The 21582-nt window shown below is 45.9% G+C and overlaps 3 protein-coding genes across 4 annotated transcripts in view; 1 reads left to right on the forward strand and 2 right to left on the reverse strand.

The window, feature by feature from the left end:
- The window catches only part of kcnq1.2 (potassium voltage-gated channel, KQT-like subfamily, member 1.2), a 72401-nt gene extending 55061 nt beyond the window's left edge, over positions 1–17340 (reverse strand). The window contains exons 1-15 of one of the 2 annotated variants that reach the window (XM_061283585.1): positions 17201–17340; positions 16612–16682; positions 15444–16052; positions 11265–11355; positions 8510–8636; positions 8317–8395; positions 8148–8244; positions 7337–7477; positions 6189–6299; positions 6018–6113; positions 5820–5957; positions 4733–4901; positions 4043–4069; positions 3091–3208; positions 2292–2360 (exon numbers count right to left, since the gene is read on the reverse strand). In XM_061283585.1, the coding sequence (XP_061139569.1) occupies positions 2292–2360; positions 3091–3208; positions 4043–4069; positions 4733–4901; positions 5820–5957; positions 6018–6113; positions 6189–6299; positions 7337–7477; positions 8148–8244; positions 8317–8395; positions 8510–8636; positions 11265–11355; positions 15444–15979 (1799 nt within the window). In that variant the 5' untranslated portion in view covers positions 15980–16052; positions 16612–16682; positions 17201–17340. The remainder of the gene's footprint in view (positions 1–2291; positions 2361–3090; positions 3209–4042; positions 4070–4732; positions 4902–5819; positions 5958–6017; positions 6114–6188; positions 6300–7336; positions 7478–8147; positions 8245–8316; positions 8396–8509; positions 8637–11264; positions 11356–15443; positions 16053–16611; positions 16683–17200) is intronic. The other variant, XM_061283586.1, reaches the window with a different exon arrangement.
- On the forward strand, positions 17127–20059 carry mrps35 (mitochondrial ribosomal protein S35). The gene is made up of 8 exons (XM_061283588.1): positions 17127–17450; positions 17950–18002; positions 18080–18247; positions 18439–18499; positions 18572–18711; positions 19073–19182; positions 19245–19314; positions 19686–20059. The coding sequence occupies exons 1-8, from the start codon at positions 17237–17239 to the stop codon at positions 19941–19943; spliced, it is 1074 nt and encodes a 357-aa protein (XP_061139572.1). The 5' UTR covers positions 17127–17236; the 3' UTR covers positions 19944–20059.
- On the reverse strand, positions 18352–21505 carry LOC133157214 (MANSC domain-containing protein 4-like). Its single transcript, XM_061283587.1, has 3 exons — positions 21268–21505; positions 21061–21189; positions 18352–20909 (listed from the first exon to the last, which is right to left on the reverse strand). The coding sequence occupies exons 1-3, from the start codon at positions 21485–21487 to the stop codon at positions 20098–20100; spliced, it is 1161 nt and encodes a 386-aa protein (XP_061139571.1). The 5' UTR covers positions 21488–21505; the 3' UTR covers positions 18352–20097.
- Positions 21506–21582: the final 77 nt, after the last annotated feature.

The following is a 21582-nucleotide window of genomic DNA, read 5'->3' on the forward strand; positions in this document are numbered from 1 at the left end:
CCACGGGGAGGGCAGGCCAGAAAATGGAGTGTATTTATCCAGGTGTCAGCACTAATGTCAGATCACAGAGAGGTGGCTTGGACACCTCACAGGGACAAGGCGGCATCTATCCCGAGTCTGGCATCTGGATTGATGTTTCATTTGACATGCCAACCATTTGATTTAGTCCACATGCCATTTCATGCGCTGGACAGCAAAACAAAGTAGCGCAGACGCTTGTAGACTGTTTGAAAGGAGTCCGCCGCCGCCGCCGCCGCACACATTGTGCCCCGTATGCCGGCACCGCCCCCCTGCCGCGCCGTGGCTATGGCGGTACAGTGTACAAGACGAGCATACAGAGGCCGCCGCAGACAAAAAGTCAATTTGTTCACAGCGACGGGCGCACAAAAGGCGCCAGTTGCTCGGAAGAGGGGGCCCCCGGGGGCCGTGACGCATGCGTCTGCCTCCAGTGGCTCCCGTGGCGCTGCCGCCGCGCCTTTTCATTATTTATCTCCGGTCAGCTCGGGGAACTCATTAAGAGCTGCCCGCAGGTGGGCTGTGTAGGCTTTTACAGGTCCGAGGATGGAGCAGAAAGAAGAGGGGGGGGGAAAAAGGGCGACAGACGCCGACTCAGTGCCGCCGTACGATTGGAGTATACTATATGTCATGGGCTCATTTAAAGAGTTCAAATAAATCAATTAAAACAATTATCAAAAAAAACTTTCAGTTATGCCTTAATTGATAGAAGAAAATGGTTTTTTTATCAAACAGAAAAGGCCAGTCGAATTCATCATGAATGGATGTAAAGCAGAAGAATTCATGATAGTAAAGAAGAGAAAAATGATTAAAATTACAAACAAAAATATATTAATAATTACAAATATTAAAATAAAATAATAATATATAATAATAATACTAAAAATAATAATATTAAAAAATCTAAATGAATAGAATGAATGCACTGTTATAAAAACATAAAAATAAGAAAGAAAATGGGGTTTATATAAATGTAGGTATATTTTCCAAACAGTCAAGGAAGAGAAATTGAGGGGTTTGCATATTTCGGCAGCTCCAAAATGCAAAATGACTTCACAGTTGTAGTGTCGTAAGTAGTCGTCCTCAAAGAGACAAAAATAAAAGTCACAAGGCCAAACTGAAAGTGGCTATCTTTACTCTCCATCTGCGTAATCCTCTTCACACCCACACGCTGAGAACACATAGCAGAACTTCCTGGGTGGTGGCGAGAGAGTCTTGAAAGCTTTGTCTTCCCTTCCCCAATTTTTTTTTTTTTTTTCGGGGAAGGGTTGCACGCATACGCTAGCCTGCACCACTTCCTCTTCAGAGGCCCACTGATGACTATGCTGATGCTTCTCACACATATGAAAGAAGAAAGAAAAAAAAAATACTCCTCCCACATAGCCGCAAAGTAACAGTCTCATTTCTGCAACAAATCCAAACAAACAGCGGAACACTCGGTGGAGTTGGCGTGCGTGATTTGTAGTAGACGCGGCCTCGGGCGGTTCAGGGTGGAGATCGGCGTACAAAGTCCAAAATGACAGCGCTTGCCCGGATGGCGTGACACCAGGGCAGCTGTTTTGGGAGCGCCCCGCACGGCTCCGGTTTGAGCCGGACCATTAAAGCTGACTTACGAGCGAGCTAGCGAGCACTGCGCGGCACACAAGCGAGCACTGTCTCCCAACGCCCACTTGAGGGCCGGCCGGCCGGCCGACCGGCTCGCTCGCACGCAACCGCAAATCATGTCACAATGGACATGCCACGTTTTCAATATGCTTTGCTTGAGGCCTTTTGGGACCAAGGACACATATGTGCCATGGGAATTAAAAAGATGCCTATCAATAAAAAAAAAATAAAAAAAATGTCTTTTTGTTACAACAGGAAGCTACATCCCTCCTTTTTCAATTCTTTGATAATCAAGTTCAACAATTTCTCCCGATGGACTCACAAATTGGGCGGATATCAGAGCTCAAACGATGCATCACTGCCATCTACTGGTGACTGTGCGTCAGTCAAATTGAAATTTACAGTAAGACAACTCTTTTTTGACTAAAAATCGAAATTCGAGTGACACTTTTACAAAGATAAATACTACTGGAGCCACAAATATTCCAAATAATAAAAAAAAACTTGTGAGCATTTGTGGAATGTCAAAACATCCCATGATGTCCTACTAAGGTGGATGATGGGACAAAGGGTGGAAGGTGGCGAGAAGGAAGGAAGGAAGGAAGGAAGGAAGAGGCAGAGTAGTGGTAAAGAAAAGGAGAAGAAGAATAGCATGAGAGCCAGTACAGTACCTTGTGGAATTCAAGTGGTGAGTGGAGAAAGAGTCCTGGACCGATGCCACGAACGGGCAGGTCAAAAGACTGCAAAGAGAAACAACAAGCAATCTGATGCTCGCAACGTCCCTCGAGACACATCAATGTGGTCTTTTTTTTTTTAGCTACCCAGACGGTTCTTGTGAGTGGAGAATGTGAGAGATATGAACAATAGCAGCAAGTGTAGAACAGAAGAAGGTCATGAGGTGCCTTGGAACAAAAACGCTTCACTCGGCTTTTTTTCTTTCCAAGAGGGGACAGAAAGTGGAGTGAAAATGCAAAGCCAGGAGTGAATAGAAGTCAAATCTGTGAGGGTGGGGAAGCTACAGTTCGGACCAAAGGTCCATTTGTAGTGAGTAAATTACAATTTTTGGTTTAATTAAAAGGCACACCTGATGATCTCTCAAAGCATAGCGCTCACTGCTAGCTAGCTGTGCAATAATCCTTCAAAGTAATCAAACAGTGGCACTATTCTTTCGCCGACAGAGTTGAATTGTTGTCTAAGGACCTTTCGCTGGAGACTTTTTGCGGATTCTTTGTGAGCGTGTTAGCGTAGGAACGGAGGAAGCCATGAAAATGTCACTTTGTCGCAATGACATTTCGGAGAAGACAAGTGGCTCGAGCCAGGTCTGCAAGACCCGGTGATGTCATAGCTTTGTGCGGCGACAGACCATCAACAATGCCATTTCTTTTCAGCTCTGTACTTTAGCAACTTTTCAGACTACCCCAACTACTTTTTTTTTTTTTTATATATACACAAAAAGCAATTGTGACTTACTGAGCGTTGTCCGACATGGCAGAGAGGGGAATATCCTCGCACATGCAGTCCAGTTCGTCAGTCAGGCTGCTAGTGCGGGTGATGTCCATGGACATGCTGTTGTCGTGGCTCAACTTCACTAAAAAACAAAACCCGGTAAGCCTTTAGGTTGGGATGCATTATTTTCTTGCTGTAAAAAAAAAAAAAAGTGACATTAGTGGTATATTGTCGATACGCAATCTCTGTATCGCGATATTTTCGGTATCAGCCTAGCTTCTTTGCGTGATACAATGGAGAGGAAAAAAGAAAGAAAGAAAGATACCTGGAGAGGAAGGACAGCTCAGAGTGAAAGACGACCAAGAATGATGACGAGGGCCTGGGTGCCATTCAATGCAAAAAGACAATTCAAGCAAATAAATAGACAGCGGACAGAACACATGGATTATACTTTTTTTTTTTTTTTTTTTTCCCCCATCGGCATTTCCCGATTCATGGAAAACTGACAGAGAATCTGCGTGAGCGGCCAGACATTGAGAGCCAGACAATGAGCAGTTTACCGATCACGATAGCCGAGCAGTGCTGGCAGGACACTGGACTATTTGCTTGGCAGCGTTTGGTCCGCTTGGGGACAATGGTGCTGCCAGCCTGCACGTCTAATTAGAATGGTGTCTGGGTCTCATGAAAGAGGCAGGCCAGCTCATGATTTAAAAGAAGACCAAGAAGATGATACACAGGGAAACACGATTGCCTGAGAAAAAGACAATAAAGAAGACTACGACAAAGACGACAATGGCAAAGAGGATGAATACAAGAGGAGAAAAAGACAGATGAAAAGAGAAAAGCAGAGAAAAATGACATACAAGAAAAAAAGTAATATTCTTACTCTAAGATTTTTTTTTTTATTCATTTTAACTGCCCGTAGTTGTGTTTGTCAGCTTCAAGCTAGCAGTCGAGTCGCGTCGAGTCAACTCACCTGTTTGTTTGAACGTCCGAGTGTGTCCTGAGAAAGCGAGAGAACGTAAATCTTTTTAGGGAACGCAAATGACCAGTCACAATATATGCTGCCGCTTTTTAAGCAACATAACAAAAATGATTGTTTTGTCAAATAATGTTGATTGGTTTTCCTTAACACACAATTCATTTAAAGTAAAACAATCAACTCAACAAATTAAACACATCTACACATTGATTTCAATTCAATTCCCTGCTTCCAAGAAATATTTTTCCCGGTCACACGCTTGGACGGAAGGCTCATAAAGCGCATGTATGAACCTGCCGTGTCAGGTCACGTTTGTGTGCCATTGAGCAACAGGAAGTTTACACACAGCCCACTTTGCTATGAGTCATAAACGCTCTTTTCGTTTGAGTCACGTGTGCTAACAACACGCGCGCGTAACAGAAGGGGGTGTCTGCACGTACAGACGTACAGACACTCATCGGTCAACAGCCCCCCCGACCTCTTCGGGACACTAATAGCGTCCAGATGTCACACCTGAGACCCTTGGCGGTCATCTTGGCACAGAGTGGATGCTTGTGACTGTTTACGGTGTCCAAAAACATTGAAAAATATACTTGATTTATGAATTCCGCCTTTTCTTTTCCCCCAACATGTCTCCCTAATGAGTTGGGGAGGTGCACATTTGCGCAACAGTCGAGCAAATACCTTCCACAGTGCTGGTGGGCTCCTCCGCAAAGAAGGAGACGTCCTTTTTCTCCGCCGAGTCGTCAATGTGATCGTAGGTGATTTGGGGGATGGACACGGCCCGCTCCGACGACACACCGAAGGAGCCGTTGCCTCGCAACGACTTCAGCCTCTTCTTGGGGCCTTTTTTCTGAAACGCGCAACAAACCAGTCTCAAGGACACGTTCCCAAAATTGAACAAGACGTCAGACATTTTGGATCAAAGCTGCCGTTTTGGCTGAATTTGTTCAAACGAGACCCAAATGGACCTATTTGTGGATCATTCACTAACTTTACGACGCAACTAATTACCGCCACGATTTTATCCGACTAATTCAAAATTTCTCAATGACTTTACACACGCAAGCTTGGTTATTTAGGTCGAAAGAGCGCACAAGGTCGAGTGAGCCGTTTCGAAGGAGTCGGTGACGGAGGAAAATTTCGTAGCAATGAAAAGGATGGAGGGAACACGAAAAGGAGAAGCGAGCGCTAAACCAATTATGCGAGGAGGGGAAGAGCGAGGACGGCAAATACGGAGGGAGGAGAGACAAAAGGTGTCACATGTGGCGACAGAAAAGAGCGGAAGCGGGCTCCCTCGGCAGCAGCCCCCCCCTCTCCTTTTAAGGTGCGGGTTCAATGCTACACAAAGATTGTTTTGTTGTTGTTGTGCTAGACAAAGGTTTACTCCCATGAGAAAGGCGGCGGTGACATCATCTCCACTGACTGAGTCTTTGTGCGCAACAGACAAAGGCGTCGAGTCATCCTGGTGGAGTCAAGAGGAGGGGGACCGTGTGTGTGTGTGTGCGTGTGTGTTTGTGGGAACTTCACTTGCCCTTTTATGCTGCAACACAGCTAATACTGCTGTGAAAGGAACATTGATAGCAGACGCGCAAATCTGCCACAATAAAAAAAAAATGCTATAAAAATATGCAGACGATTCAGGGGCCGCCATATTGGATGTGGCAAAGTTGCACGCTATGTGAATAGGAGGCTTTTGCTTTCACGTGCAGTAATAACGGCGAATTAACTGGCCATCCCCCCAATTCGTCAACACTGGATGAAAAATTACCGATATGTTGAGCTTCCTGACGGTGGGGCTGAAGTTGTCCAACTCGGCCGCTCTGATGCCCTCCGGGGTCAGCACGTACATTTTCCACGTGGCCGCGCAGCCGTTGGGTTTCTCGGCCGCGTAGCAGCGCCAAAGCGTCTGAAGCAGAATTCGACCATTTGAGTCAAACCCATGCGGCGAGACGACCGAGTCGCTTACCTGGATGAGCGAGGCCGCGGCGGGAATTTGTCGGTTGAAGTGCTTTTGTCTCTGCTTCTGCTGGACCTTCAGGGCGAAACCGGATCCCAGGATACCCTGAGGGGGGGAAGATCGCTCGCATCACGGCGGGCGACGGAACATCGCCGGCGGGGAACGATGGGTGACACTTACAGCCGGCAGAGCAAAGAAGGAGATGGCGAAGACGCTGAAGCAGGACGCGATGGCCTTGCCGATCCACGTTTGGGGAATCTTGTCGCCGTAGCCGATGGTGGTCACGGTCACCTTGGGAGAGACGAGAGATGACGGTTTGTCTTCACCTTAGAAGCAACACAAGATATCTTTTACAGCAGATTTTGGAAATCATGGAATGGAGATTTGAATGGCCCAAGAGCATAAAGTGAGAGAAAATGGGGGAATGTGATCCAATCCTGGCATTGGCTTGCTCTCCAGCTGTGTCCCGCACCTGCACATGGAGGAGGAGGAGGAGGAGGAGGGGAGGGTACCAAAGTTCAGTGCACTGACATTCTTTTTCAGCACACACACATTCGCAACTCATTCTGCTGGAACCGAAGATCATCACTCTCCAGTTTACAGTTTCAGCAAAACAAAAAAGGTGCAAACCCTCCCCCGCTGTTGCGATTCTTCTTGGAGCATTGTGAGCGGCGCCGCTCAAACGGGGAGCTCGATCGGGAGCACGGTGTGCCGTGACCCCTTTCCGAGCCTCGTTACATAAAGGCCGTAATCCCGCAATTAAAGTTTTGATTAAGAGAAGCGACACTTTATATTGCGGTTCAAAGAGTTCTGTGAGGGAAAGCAGCCTGAAGGTGAATTCTTTATTACCTTGCTTTTGTTTGCAGCCCGATCTCCCGCACAAGACCGCCATAGGTTTCTCATTACGGCTCGCTTTCCATTCAAATGTTTAATTAACTGTTCGGGACACTGGAGCCCTTGCGCCCGGGCGAAGCGGGGAATCACAACACGGCGCGCAAAAGGGCGGGGGGGGAAAAAAAAAAAAAAAACACAAGAGGTTCAATAACGCTACACACCCGGGTGGTCAGACTCTGCCCCCCAACGACAACCACACTTGAAAGAGCATTGTACAGATAATTTGTTGTGGCCATTCAACGCAAGAATTCTCTTTTTTCTTTTTCCACGTCCATGCCATGTGCCCACTCAAGTGTGTTAACCGAGCCCAAGTACCTCTTTGAAAAGATCCCAGCCAGAGATGCATTTGCTAGCTACATTTCCGTGTGGCTCAGTAGCACGACCACTTATCAATATCCCCAAAATATGATAAACATGGTGGCATAGTTGCTTACCACGCCCCACCACAGGGCATCAGCATAGCTGGAGAAGCCCGTCTTGCCCTCCTCATCCACAGCATCCTTCTCCGCCAAGTAGACAAAGTAGGATGAGAAGATCAGGCCCAGGAAGCCGATGTAGAGTGTGGTTATCAGCTCCTAAAAGAAAAAAGAATATTTAGAATTAGTGGCGCTCAGGTTTGAAAGCAAACACAGTGGAGCAGCAACTTTGTTATGCAGGTTTTTCCACAAATGCTCCATAAATAAATAAAAATAAAAAATAAAACAGTGTTTGCGCTAAAAAAATAATTAACAGGACTAAAACCAAAAAATAGTCCAAATGCAATAATAACTAACAAATAAAAAATCCCAAACTATTACATATAATAGCTACGGACCTTCGCTGGGAAAATAGTCCCAAGCATTTCTGCTAAGCAGAGCGCATCATTTCATAAAAGGATCATCCGACAAAAGGCGGAATGGCCACGGTCCATCTTAACACACCATCTTGACTCCTCTCGTGGTGCATCAAAGAGAGCTGAACGTCAGGTCCAATCATAGCGTTCAGCCATTGACGATCTGCTTTGCGTTCGGCTTTATCCTTATAAAGCCTGCACTGCTCTGGCTTCTTTGTGCATGTGTGCACCGATCTGGATTAGTCGCTGTGAAGCCATTTGACTTTACCAACAAGTGGGCAAAGCGAGCATTACCATAATGAGCAGCATTACAGGCGCTCATTGAAATTGAGGTTCTATCCCTAAAATGTAAGTATTGCGATACATAAAAACACACTTTCAAATGTGACACTGCTGCGTTATTTCGGACACACCTGCCGATGGATGAAGACCACCGATCCCAGGAGCCTCCACGTTCCTCCCTGTCGATCCACATGTAGCATGCGCAGGATTTGCAGGAAACGGATGCCTCTGTGGAAAAAAAAAAACACACACACACACCTCAGTCTTTTGGCTCAACGGCTAATATTGGAGAAGGTCTACCTGATGGCAGATGTGGCGAAAACTTGGCCATTGGAACCCACGGCGAGCACAATGATGGAGGCGATGACCACAATCAAGTCTGTGACGAGAGAATGATGACGTAATAAATAAATAAATATCTAGTAACAAAAGGTACTTTGTTACTTCCTGCCACTGCCAATGGGGGTAAAAGAAAAAAAAAGTCCAGGTGCACCTATGATCGAGATGGGCTTCCTGATGAAGCAGAGGCGTCCTCTGAGGCCGGCGTATTTGCTGCGGCAGCCGGCCGACCACAGCCGCACCACGTACTCGCTGCCGAAGAACAGCACCAGCACAATTTCCTGCCCCACACAAGGCGACGTGATTCCATTAGCGTGGAGATAACGGCAAACGGATACAACAAGACGGCAAGTCCCGACAAGTGTGCGAGAGACACAAAAGGCAGCGGCGGGCCAGCTGTGGACCACCTCGAAGGAAAGCTGGGACTTGATAACAAGCCGTGTTCAGTCTGAATTCAGGCCAAAAGCTTTATGATGGAATTCATACTTATAGTTAGCATAGTTAATTCTTTTGTTGCTAATAATTGCAAGATGGAGGGCTGCACCGCTGTGGGAGCGGTCAGATTAATTGATTATTAATTCTGGCCAATCCTAGCAGCTGCTTTTACTCCCTTTAAGCATCACAGCTGTCGAGTGGGTCTGCAAAAATATAGCCCATAGTAGCCCTTGTATGTGAAACCGCAAGTTGACATGCAGTCATTTGAAATCACAAGATCGGTTTCTATTGCGAGCTATAATTACCCCGTGTAGCTACTTTTTACTCTGGCGCGTTTCCCACTAAAGTTCCACTCGGTGGCACGCTTTGGAAAAACAAAGTCATGATGTGTGACTTAATTGAGTGGGCCCGATAGAGATACAATACAATATAACACAATACAGATGGTGTGGTCGCCGAGTATGCATAATATTTAGCTAGCGCGCTGCGAGTCGGGGCGTGTGGGTGGCCGGCGGGTACTCGCGAAAGGGCCACCCCTCGTATGAAACGCGATCCCCGGGAGCCCTGTTGCAATAACACGGCACCGTGGAGCCGCAAAACAATGGCCTGTCCATCAGAGGCAGCAATATTTGGACAGAAGCAACCGTGCTTTTTTTTTTTTTTTTTAGTAGCGGAAAACGTAGACAGTGGAGTAATTAAGTGGCGCTTTACGACTTCAAGTTAGTTTAATGAAGCGAGTTGTGTCAATAAACCACAGTTGAGGGTTGTCTGTGATGCGAGTGAGCATTTTGGAATGGAGAGGAGATACCAATAGTGACAAGTTGTGTTTTTTGTTTTTGTAATTTAATTATATTTCTGCTGTATGACCATAGCAGTGAAATACTTACCCTTAAAATGTTAATCATTTAAATTCTAGAACATATTCATGCTAATAATATCTAATATTTTTTTGTTATTTGGGAGTATGGGGTTAAATGGTAAAATAATTATGTAATCCATCCTCATTGAGATTTTCATCATTATAATAAATTCTAAAATAATGTTTATGCGGAAATGCATTTTGGAAATGACTTTTATTTATTTATTTTCAGATTACATGAATGTACCTTCAATTTATTTGAGTAAAAACCAGCCGCCCCTCAAAATATCAACTCCGTCTCCTTTCCAGTACTTTCGATATCGACATCTGGATTATATTTTCCAGTCAAGGGTATACAGTTCGCCCCCGAATTCTGAAAAAATGTGCGAGAGGATTAAAGTCATAATTCGATAAAATGGGTCATCCAGACGCTGTTCCCATATGCGTATTGGATACGTGGAAGCTATATTATGTTGACAGAAAACAGCGGTAATCTGCCACAGCCAGATGACGATCATCGGCACAAAAGTACAGATTAGAAGAAAAAGTGATTAGAGAGGAGATTTAGCCAAGTGGGTCTGAACTGTTCCTAAAATAAAAAATAAAAAAAGCCTTTTAGTGTCTTCCAACCGTGCGACATTATTGTGTGGATGTTTATCTACTGTGAGGACATGTTGCCTGGTCCACACAAGATACAGATGAGCTACTTCATTACACCGTTGTGTGTGCGCACGTGTGTGTGTGTGTGCCTCCTGCCCATGGCTAGCTTTGCTTTACTTTGGCAGCTGCGCCCAAGGCCAAACATCCTCAAGGACCAATGACTCGGGAGGTGGTACATAAACTGTGTGTGCATGCGTGTGTGTGTGTGTGTGTGTGTGTGTGTGTGTGTGTGTGTGTGTGGGCGCAGTAGCTGCATGTGTATTTATACTTTATATTCCCAGTGTGCTGGCAAAAAAAAAAAAAGGATGATGCAAGCTCTTTGAAGAGTTTCCAAGCCAGCAGCCTTCACGTCCTTCCACCTCTTGTAAGATCTCGATTGATTGAGTCATTAAACAGCCTTAATAGACCCCCCCGAGGATGGGCCTATATTAACAAAAACATTTTTAACAGTTTCCAACACTTTGGTGGAGCCACGTCACTTTGTAATGTTGTTCTCATGTTAATCATGCATGTACGCACGAGGTGTCAAACTCATTTTTGTTACATCGTAGTTACCTATTCCGTTGGGAATATGAAAACCATAACTGGAAACTGTAATCGCCCGTCGTATTCAAAAACAAAATTGGCCGAACAATTAGTCACTCGCCACTAGAGAGCTTCTACTGCCACCGTGTGGCTAAGAGCAAGTACTACATGTCATATTTACAATCATGTCCGGCTTTATATATCTTTTTATTTATTTTCTTATAGTACCGTGGTGTACAACCAGGTTATGTTTATAAAAATGAGACGTAGAAAAAAAAAAAAGGAACCTATGCAGTAATGACACAACCGTGTGGGAAAAAAAAAAAAAAGGAACCTATGCAGTAATGAATGACACAGCCGTGGTGAAAAACAGCCAAGAACAGCAAAAGTAAGTGTGAAGTGTTTCTGGAAGCACAATATTTTTACTCACCATCCAGTAAAGAGTTCCGGAGGCAAAGTCGGCATATTGCTCGATAGTGGACAGGACACTGAAGATGAGACACACCAGGACCATGAGGAAGCTGTGGAGAGGAACACAGCACGAGGTTAGTACAACTGGACAAAAGAACAAATCCAAAACACTACAACTACAAATAAAAAAATGAAATAAATAAACAAGGAACAAACTGTGAAAAATATTAAAAATACATCGCATCGTAGATGAAGTGGTTATTTAATTTTTTTTTTTTTCTTAAATCTCATTTTTCCATTCTTTTAACAGGGTTGTTCTCACGTCCCGCTGGCCTTGCAGCTTTGCCAGGTCTCTTTCGAAACCCCAGCGGGATTAAGCGCGGAATCCCTCGTGTGTTTTAACGATCCCTGAAATAATCCTTTGGACGCATCTTTGGAGTGCTTTTACATGACATGGCAGGAATGTTTGCATGCAGCGGCATCGTGATTGGGCTCGCTTCAGCAAACACACACACACACAAAAAAAGAAAACATGCACAAGTAGCAGAGGGTACGTTATGTGTCTGCGTGCTCCGAGCTGGATTACGCGCCATATGCTAAAAAGGGGTTATGTAAGTGTCCGTTGTTTATTCCCATTCATACCGCGTAGAAAGCAAACAACTTCGGCAAGGTTACCGACTCGACTCGAATTGAACTGCATCATGACCTTGCAAACGTTGCAAATATGCAATTTCAAGCTAGTGAAGAATTTGTTTTGTTTTCAGACGAAAGGTTTTTGTGTGTGTTGCGCAAACAAACATGACCATAATATGCAAAGCGGCTAATGTGGAGTGTGTGAATTTCCTCCGTCTAAATTTTTGTTGTTGTTTTGACTTTTTTGTCTCCATCTGTCCACGCAGGGGGAGGGGGGGGGGGGGGGGGGGGGTTGGAAGGGGAAAAACTCTCAACTTCGAAATTGCTGACACATTGGGCAGATGGGCGTGTGATTTCACGGGTTGAGGATTACTTGACCCCTCTCGCACACAGATGCCACGTCCTAAACACACACACACGATTTGGGCAAACGCGTGCCGAAATGCGAGAGTTGAGGCTTCTCGGTGAAAGCGTCCCAGGCCCTCGGCTTGAAAATGGGACGAGCGCACAGGTGAAGAAGCGTCTCTTTGTGTCCACTCATGGTTTCAATGAGTGAGTCTGCATTTTCCAACGCTGACTGTTGTGCTAGCCAGGGGAAATGTTTTTGTTGCGCACAGATGTGGAGGACAGGACGGGACGGGACGGAGTCACGCTAAACCTTGCTTTGCCCCAGGGGCCAAGAAAACCTGTGCGATCTGATTAAAAGAAAACAGATGGGGCTTTAGTGAGAATTACTGACAAAATTCAAAATCCCAGCACGCAGCTTCGTCACAAATGCAAAGACCACATGGAAAGCAATAGCTGAGCTTTTTTTCTTTCTTTTTTTTAAGTGAAAGTTATATTGATAAGCCAAATTGTTTTTAAAGTTTTTTTTTTTATATATTCTGGCTGCAATCCTTTTAGGCTATTATGAATTTAGACTCTTCATATTTTGCTATATGTTTTCCACTGGGCCTCTGATATAAACACGCACCATCATAACAAGTAGCTGAGATCTCTATGGTGGAGCTCAACGCACACAAATTGCCCCGGCCATGACTGTTGAGCAAGCATGTCGGAGACAGAGCACTCAGCCATCGCCATCCCATCCATGGGAGGAGCTTAAAGACGGATTACGGCACATCAGCCTGCAAGCCAGAAGCGCGGCTATCCTATCCTGGTTTAACCATCATCCTGTCCACCTAATAGTTGGGGAAATAAATGGACAGGTTGGAGCCAACAAGCGGGCCAAGGTTACAAGTGGAACTGCACTGAGAATGTTTTTTAAATAATATATTGCTCTCGGTCAGTCACCTTGGCAGCGCTAATGATCTGATACGATAATCTTGCCTCGTTTATTTATATTCCAGCCGAAAGAACCTCTGAAGAATCTCTACAACAGGGGTCAGCAAACTTTTTGAAGCCGAGAGCTTATGATTTGCTTATTAGCTTCATATTCTTATTATTATACACTTTTTTGCTCAAATTACCTCTTGAAATTCTATTGTTTGGGCCAGATGGATTTAATTGGGCAATATTAGTTGCTTATTTCATTCACGGGAAGTCGAGACACTGATGAAGTTAATGGGTAATAAGCGCCATTTTTCTTTTGGCTTCGTGTGCCGCCGCGATGGATACGTAAGAGCGACTCCAAACACGTCCCACCAACTTACCGACAAGAAATGGAAGCGGCCCGCACAAACGTAATCTGTCCTAAGTAGATATGCAATATATGGCTTTGCTTCTGCATACGTGCATACGCACAGAGGAGGAGGCTAAAGCCCGGAGGCTGATTTCAGTAATCTGCCGGGTTATAAATACACAAAGCCCTAAAGCAAGTATTGCAAACAACATCTGGGCATCTGCGTTTTGGCCAGGACGGACGGAAGGGCGACAGGTGTGTCGTCCGTCGCCAACCTTTGGAATTCGCCACAGCAAATGAGGCTATCACGGCTCAAGTCGTGTCGTTCAGTACGGAGAAAGCAGAGTGCTAAATGAGGCGTCCGAATGAGTTCAAGGGTCGGATTATGCTTTCAGTTGGAATCATAACTGCACAGTTTGTTCCCTCCGCTTATGTAAAAGACTCAAGGGAAGTGTCCAAATCTGATCTCTGGGGCACGGTTGTCTGCACGCAATCTCCCAAAGACGTGTGTGTGTGTGGCGTTGAGTTCCCTCATTCGCTGGCGGCTATTTTGACAATGGTATTCTCGACTCGGTGGAAAACGCGTCCGTCCGATCCGTGATTGAGTGACGACCCATCTTAACGCGCAGCAGGCCTATTAAGGGCGACACAATCTGAGTCTTTATGTTCCCTCTCGGTCCCCCGCCAATTATTCAAGAGCCCCCCCCTCCCCGCTGATAGCCATCGACGAGCGATCGTTATTTTGAACCGACGGGCGGGTTCGGGTTCTTATTTCTTTGTCCGGGTGAAACATTTGAGCTTCAATTACTGCTGGTGGGGGTTCATGGGCAACGCGGCACACAATGGAAATGAGAGGTAGCCCGGTGTTTCCATTAACTGCCAACAGGTAGGGGATAATATGTGAAGAGGGAGTCCTGAGTCCTCCTTTCTCACTTGGGGCTCGGTTTCCCGCAGATGAGCGCTTGCTTTCCATTGTTGATCAAATTGGATGACAGGGTGAAAAAAAGGGTAGCAGTGAGCGGCACCCAAACTAATTGGGATATTTGATATCACTTTTTTTAGACCGATACATTCACAAAAGATGAACAGGAAAAAAAAATTCCTTGCTTTCTTAAATCAGAATGTTAATTAAGATAAAATAATTGGAATGAAAATTTTAAAATAAATTTACTGTAACATTCTGTTAAATTGGAAAGAAAATGTTTGCTATGGATTATAAAGTCGGATTAGGCGTCATACTTAATCTTGGGAACATCAAAGATCTGCGGACAACGTATTTTCTGTTGGTTTTTTTTCCTTTTTTTCCAACGTATACATTTTTTTTTACATGACTACAACATTTGCAATCTATTTTGGTTGTTGGGATTTCATCAAACAGTCAATGGAGCTGATTCCCAGTTCAGTCTTCATGTGGAGCAACAGCAGCGCTAATCCAGCCTCATCCTGTTAAAGTGAGACGCTAGCCGCCAGGTCGCCGTCACCACACTGGCGAAAACCAAAACATTGCTCGCAGTCACATGATGACATTTTCTTTTAGGAGTGTTCTTTTTTGTTTTTTTTTTAAAGTGAAGCTCATCCATGTTTCATGCATGAGCCCGCCCATTTATTGACAGCGGGACGAAGCAGAGCAAGACGGCAGACGCCGGGCCAGAGGTACTGGATATGGTGCTTCTGGTTGGTAGCGTCAAGCAGTTATTGATTGAACTCGCAATCAATTCTAAGCATCATCAAAACCGGTGTTTGAATCAACCAATAGATTTCCTGCTTCAATGAGAAGATAAAATCAACCTTCCAAAGACGCCGGCCCACCAGGCATCCGCCCATCACAAGAACATTTGAGATGAAACTGAAATAGGCTTGTCATTACTTAAGATTTTTTGCAGTGTGCCACAAGAGTTTCTTAGAGCAAACTAATTTACTAAAGGTCTGATGAGTGGTACTTACACGAGGAAGTGGTAGAGGAAACATTTCAGTCCGGCGGGTCTCTCCAGGAAGTTGTAAACATCGCCCTGCATGCTGGTCTTGACGTACGGCCGCTGGAACGCCTTCTGGTGGCGATGCAGCCAGCTGGAACGCGGCAGAGGTGCCGAGGCGGCGGGGAGCTGGCCGTGGCCGATCTGCAGGGCCGCCCGGTCCTTGGCCGCTGGACAGCGGGGGACGCCTGATTCATTATTCACCGCCGCGGGGTCCAGTTCCAGTGAAATAGGAGAGTAGCGGCCCATTTCGGGAACGAGGCCCCCGCCGGCCACGGGTGGCGAATCCTCAGCATCCGTCTCCTGGTCCAGACTGAGGCTGGTGCCGGCGTAGCCGTTGGGGCTGTAGCGGGCGAAGGAGCCCCCCAGCCTGGTGCCGTAGTCCCGCTGCAGGTGGCACGTCATGTGGAAGGAGCGCGCCCGTCTCTCGCCCATGTTAGCTCCAAATTTCAGAGACGGAGCCGAGGGAGGGTCTGCCGAGGGCAGGGAGCACTTGGAGGAGGTCATGAGGACGATCTCGGGGGGCTTCCGGTTGCGGATGTGCGCTCACTCGGCGGGCCGCCACCATGTGCGTCCATACCTGGAGAGTTGAGATGTGGCGATAACGTGACTGAAAGAAGCCCGGCCCTCCATTACGAGGGGGACCCGGCTTTATTTCCACTGGCCATGAAAAATACAACAGATGGAAAGCACAATGCTTATAAATAAACAAAATATTTAAAATGTATCTGTGTGTATCAGCACGTGTGCGTGTGTGTGTGTGTGTGTGTGTGTGTTTGTTGATGGTAGCGATTTGAAAAGCTGTTATGGAAAAAAAAAAAAGTCACGTCTGTCCACAGCTATTGAGGGACCCATGACAAGGACCACATGGACTGCTGTCATCGTGTCGATTGAGTTTCTAACAATGGCACATTGAATTCACATCTAAATGACCACCAAGGCTGGAAAATAAATGAGCTGATATGAATGCAGAGTTGAACAAAAAGTCGACACACCCTTGTGCAAAGGACGGTTTTTTTGTGATACATCAAAACTGAGACCGAAATAAATACATTTAAAACTTTCTACACACCTTTATTGTGACCTCTAACTCAATAAAACTATAAAAATATACATGCACATTCGGTAAAATGGCTTACCTTCAAACGCGAAGACGGCGCCAAAAGCAGATTTAATCATGAATGGATCCTCTGCTGTGCCACAAGTCCGGCTAGTCAAAAATAAAACACATTTAAATGAAAAGTAAATCCAAATATGGTTATATGGAGATTAAACTGGGAAGAAACATTCAGTTGTTAGCTCAAACAACAACAAAAAGTGACAAAGAACACACATGCGTTAAGTCGGGAGTCCGTTCGCGGGACTTTGAAGAGCATCACTGGCAGCTCGACCGTGGTCGTTGTGCGGAGTTCAAGGTTACTCGATAGTTTTCAGTTCCGCACAAATCCTCCGCGTGTTTGCTTTTTTCAACCGCGAGAAACATCGAGGATACAAGGTGACCTTTCGTTACTTGTCTCCGTATTGAACGTGACTCGCTTACAGGGAAAGTGTTGTTGTTCGGCGGACGTTACAGAGCGAGCACGATCCATGGTAATGTCATTTTACGAGGGCAATTGAACGTCTCACAGCACAGCTGGTTGAGAGCTCACAGACAGACAGACAGTCAGAATTACAACGCCTTTTTTTTCTTTTCTTTTTTACAGACAGACAACAATAATTGACACTTACTGTTCGGCTTTTCCTCACGTATGTAATGCACACTTAATGGTAACACGAGGAAATTCATTTTCGCCATTTGGCAGCGGAGGTTTGTCATTTGTCGGCATCCGTAGTGACTGGGGAAACATGGCCGCTCACGCAAGGAAGGCAATGCTGCTGTCCTTAAATCGACTAAACGTCGTCGGCGTTGGACAAGCGCATTTGTCAAACAGGCTGACATACGCGACGGCATTGCCTGTACACTCGGGTGGCAATAAAAGTGAGTATTGCACACGCCTTTGCTGTTGTTCACGCTTAGCTAAGTGTTGCGCTACGGTGAGGTCACTACAAATAATATGCGTCTAGTAGTCCTTAATCCCTTTTTTCTTTTTCTATTTGTAAATTAGAGCGGGTGCTATGAATAACGTGTCTCGCCAATGTGTTAAGGTCTGATCTGAGGCGGCAGATGAGGGGGAATGGCGGACGCTTTCTTCGGCACACGTTGATGACGAAACGAACGTGACGTTGTTTTCGTGCGCCGCTTTATATATGCTAATTAATTGGACATTATTATTTTTTTCAAATTGGACAGTAAAAAAATCTCTATACGTCACAATACATAAAACATTTTTGGATTTTTGTATTTATTTTGTATGTTAAGCTACGACAATCACGTGGTTTTACATCCATTTCAAATTTGACTGTAATAATAGTATTCTTTTTTAAATGTTCTAGTGTGTGTTGTTGTTTTTTACCTTCCCCATTATCATTCCTTTCAGACTTTCCTGGGAGAGGCGACAGAGGAACTTTGACCATAAGGCCAAGAAGAGATGTAAGTCAGATTTCATGAAACCTGAGAACATGATGTTAACTTTGTTTTCTTTGTGTGTGGCTCGGTCGGGCTCTCAGGCAGGACCACCAAGGACGGACAAGATGGTAGTGGACCAGGACTGGACGGCAGTCTACCCAGCAGCGACCCCCTTCCGAGCCACCGCTGTGCCCTTACCTGTGAGGATGGGCTACCCTGTGAAAGGAGGGGTCCCTCCAGAGAAGAAGGGCAACCTGGAGCTGCTCAAGGTGGGATGCTGGTATTGATCATTTCTGCTAAACAGCATAGATGTAAAGAAAATCCACGACACCATGCATCTGGGATTTACACAATCATGACCCATGTGACATAATCAACTTGAATCAGTATTTACTGTAAATTACCCAACACAAACAAACCATCTTGACATGAGGCTCAAAAAACTTCTCTCATTCAACAGATTCCCAACTTTCTCCACTTGACACCAGCAGCAATCCGAAAACACTGTGAAGCCCTCAAACGTAAGCACAATGACTTATTTATTTATTTAAAAAAAAAAAAAAAGATTCCTCCTAATGACCGTGTGTCGCCAGCGTTCTGCAGTGCGTGGCCGTCCGCTTTGGACACAGACGCCAAGTGTGAGCAGCACTTCCCCATCCAGGTGGAGAGCAGCGACTACGTGTCGGCTGGACTCACCATACGGAACCCCGCCGCTCGTGTCGTTCATCTCCTAGTGAGTTTTACTTTTTTTTTTTTGTCACCACCAGAATCAACATATTGTAATTTTTTGGTGATGGATTATTGATGAATTTTCGCCATTTTTGTTTATTATTTCTAAGGTAATGCAATTGTTTACTAAAAAGTCTGTAAAACAGATTCAGCATGTGTATTGGTCTTCCCGCATTCATGTCACCAGTGTCAAACTATTCATTTTCCGTGCACTTCCTTCGCCACCAGGGGGCAGTACATACTACGGGTTAATTTGATGACTCCGCCAAGCCTTCAAACGCACTGAATCCATGAATATAAAAACAAGGCCTTAATTGGTATTGATCATGTGACCATCCTTGTTTGTTTTTTTCGCCGGTGCGCAGGTGAAGCTGTCCAGTTTGAACCTGGATGAACACGCCCGGAAGAAAATAATCAAACTAGTCGGGGAGCGATACTGCAAAAAGTCGGACGTCCTCACCATCACCACCGACAGGTGACTACTCACACACTTATCACTATTTATACAAAAACTCACTTTCTCTTTGCACCTTTTAGCTGTCCACTGAGACAACAGAATTACGACTACGCCATGTACCTGTTGACTGTCCTCTACCACGAGTCCTGGGTGAGTGCAAATACAGTTTGAGCAAGAAGCTTCACTCAACCTGCGCATCTTGTTTTCCCCATTATGCACTTGGCCGGGAGTGGAAAATCGTCTGGTGACCTTTAGCGCAAACAATGACCGGCATAGTCCCTGTGCAAGCGTCAGGATGTTTTTTTGTAACGCTAGCCCACAAAGGGCCGACTTGTTAGCTGCCACAACCGAGGTGACCGTATACCTCCATTTGGTGCTGAAATCCGCCGTTCAGGCTTTCCCACTTCGTGGGAACGGAAGGCTCGCCAGCTCATATTAGCATAAACACTGTTCTTAATAAATATAGCAAAATTATTGTGACGTCAAGTCTAAAAGTGACTAATATTTTTTGCTTTGCTCAGAAAACCGAGGCGTGGGAGGCCGACAAGACGGTTGCAGACATGGAGGAGTATTTGTGGGAGGGCAGCCCGTCCCAGAAGAACATCTTGGACACGCTGTTACGCGAGCCGGACGGCGGCGAGCAAGAACGCCAGCGTCTGCTGGAAAGAAACGAAGTGCAAGAGTACAAGGACTCGGTAAGCAGACTGAAGAACCAAGGCGACAGCGAGAGCGCAGTGCTGCAGTACAAAGAGGCCGTCAAGAAAGTGCTCAAGATGTGACAAGTTGCAACGGAGAGCAAATATATCACTTTGTTGCAATGTCTCCAACACCATCTGATGTATTTATGTAATTTTGCGTCCTTTCACCAAAATAAAAAAATGACTTGATGGCTTGATTTGCGACTAAATACAGCCCTCCAGATCAGACCCGCCTTCAAACCTTCGGATCATACTTGATCAGACGCATGGTCTCTCTTGTCCCGGACGCACGATGGCATTCCATCCTCCTCCTCTTTGCCCTCCGGCTTGCAACCAGCCAAATCAAACAGCCCAGCAATGCCGCCACACAGGTGACCAGCACCACCGGCAGGCCGTGATACCCGGGTCCCAAATCCGCCGAGGTGTCCTCTCCGTCCGGAGTTGAAACTCGCTGTCGAACTGAGGTCTGAGTGCTTGGATCCTCGGTGTCTGACTCTTGAAATGTCGTCGGAGCGCTTGACTTGTTGTTTTTGTCTTCGAATGATGTTTGGGTGCTTGGATCATCGATGTTTGCCGTTTGAAATGACCTCTTGGTGCTCGGCTCGTTTTTGGCTCCATTTTTAACCGGTGTTTGGTTGCTCGGATTGTTGGTGCCTTGGTCTCGAATCCACGTTTGGGTGGTGGACTTGTTCTCGCCTGGCTCTTTGACCGACAGCTCGCTGCTGTTGATGCCGCCTGTGGACGTTGAAGAAGTCAGAGGACAGGTGGTGGTGATTGTGGAGAGGAAAGTAGGTGTTGAACCGAAACTGGATGGAGGAGGTACGCTTGACTGGAACGTGGTGGCAGATGATGAAAGAGGTTTCGGGGTGACTGCTGAGGGTCTCCTGGTGGTCTTCGGGGTGCTGGTTGGTTTAATGGTGCCAACAGGTGGGGGTGGATGGAAAAATTGTCGCTTGTCCAAGGGAAGCAGTTCAGAAGCGTTGACGCGACCCACGCGGATGTTGGACGCGAGGTGTTTGCCAAACACCAACAGGTCAGGATCCACACCTGAACGAGTTGTTCCACACGTTTAGATCTTTGCACGAACCCAATAAGCATAAATTGTACATGTTTGTTGCTTAGTTGTTTACGCTACTCCAGCACAATATTATTAAATTTTAAAAATGAGTCTCTCTATATATTTAATGTTTACACTTACCAAGAGTGACGTTGTAGAGGACAGCAACAGCACTGTGGCTGATGAGACAGCTCTCCAAAGTTGGACAGTGCAAGTGGCAACAGTTGTTTGTCGTGGCGTCGAAGTGAAACACCGCCACGTTACAGGACGCTCAAAGAAAAGACAGATTGTTGGTTCACCGAGCATGAAAATATAACTTGAACGCAACACGGTTGATTTGCAACTCACCATTTGTCGTTAAGCAGCAACTGCGGCTGCAGGTCAGCGCACCTTCCTCCCGGTAAGACCTGAGCAACCGAGCCCCTTGTTTCTCGGAGGCCTTCGTATCCACGACAATTCCAGGGAAACTCCGAATCCAGCAGTTTTTGTAGTAAGAAGTTGGCGAGCAGCGCGACTCGGCCCGCCACGCGACGAGCAAAAGCGTCAACATGCCGCATGCGACGTTCATGGTGCCCCTCGCGTGATTGGAAAACAGAGTATCGTAAGTGGTGGGCATCTTTTTCACACACACACCCACTCTTAGGTGGGTCAATGACTCGCATC

The sequence above is a fragment of the Syngnathus typhle genome, linkage group LG7, assembly GCF_033458585.1.
Source record: "Syngnathus typhle isolate RoL2023-S1 ecotype Sweden linkage group LG7, RoL_Styp_1.0, whole genome shotgun sequence".
In the NCBI taxonomy this organism is placed as follows: Eukaryota; Metazoa; Chordata; class Actinopteri; order Syngnathiformes; family Syngnathidae; genus Syngnathus; species Syngnathus typhle.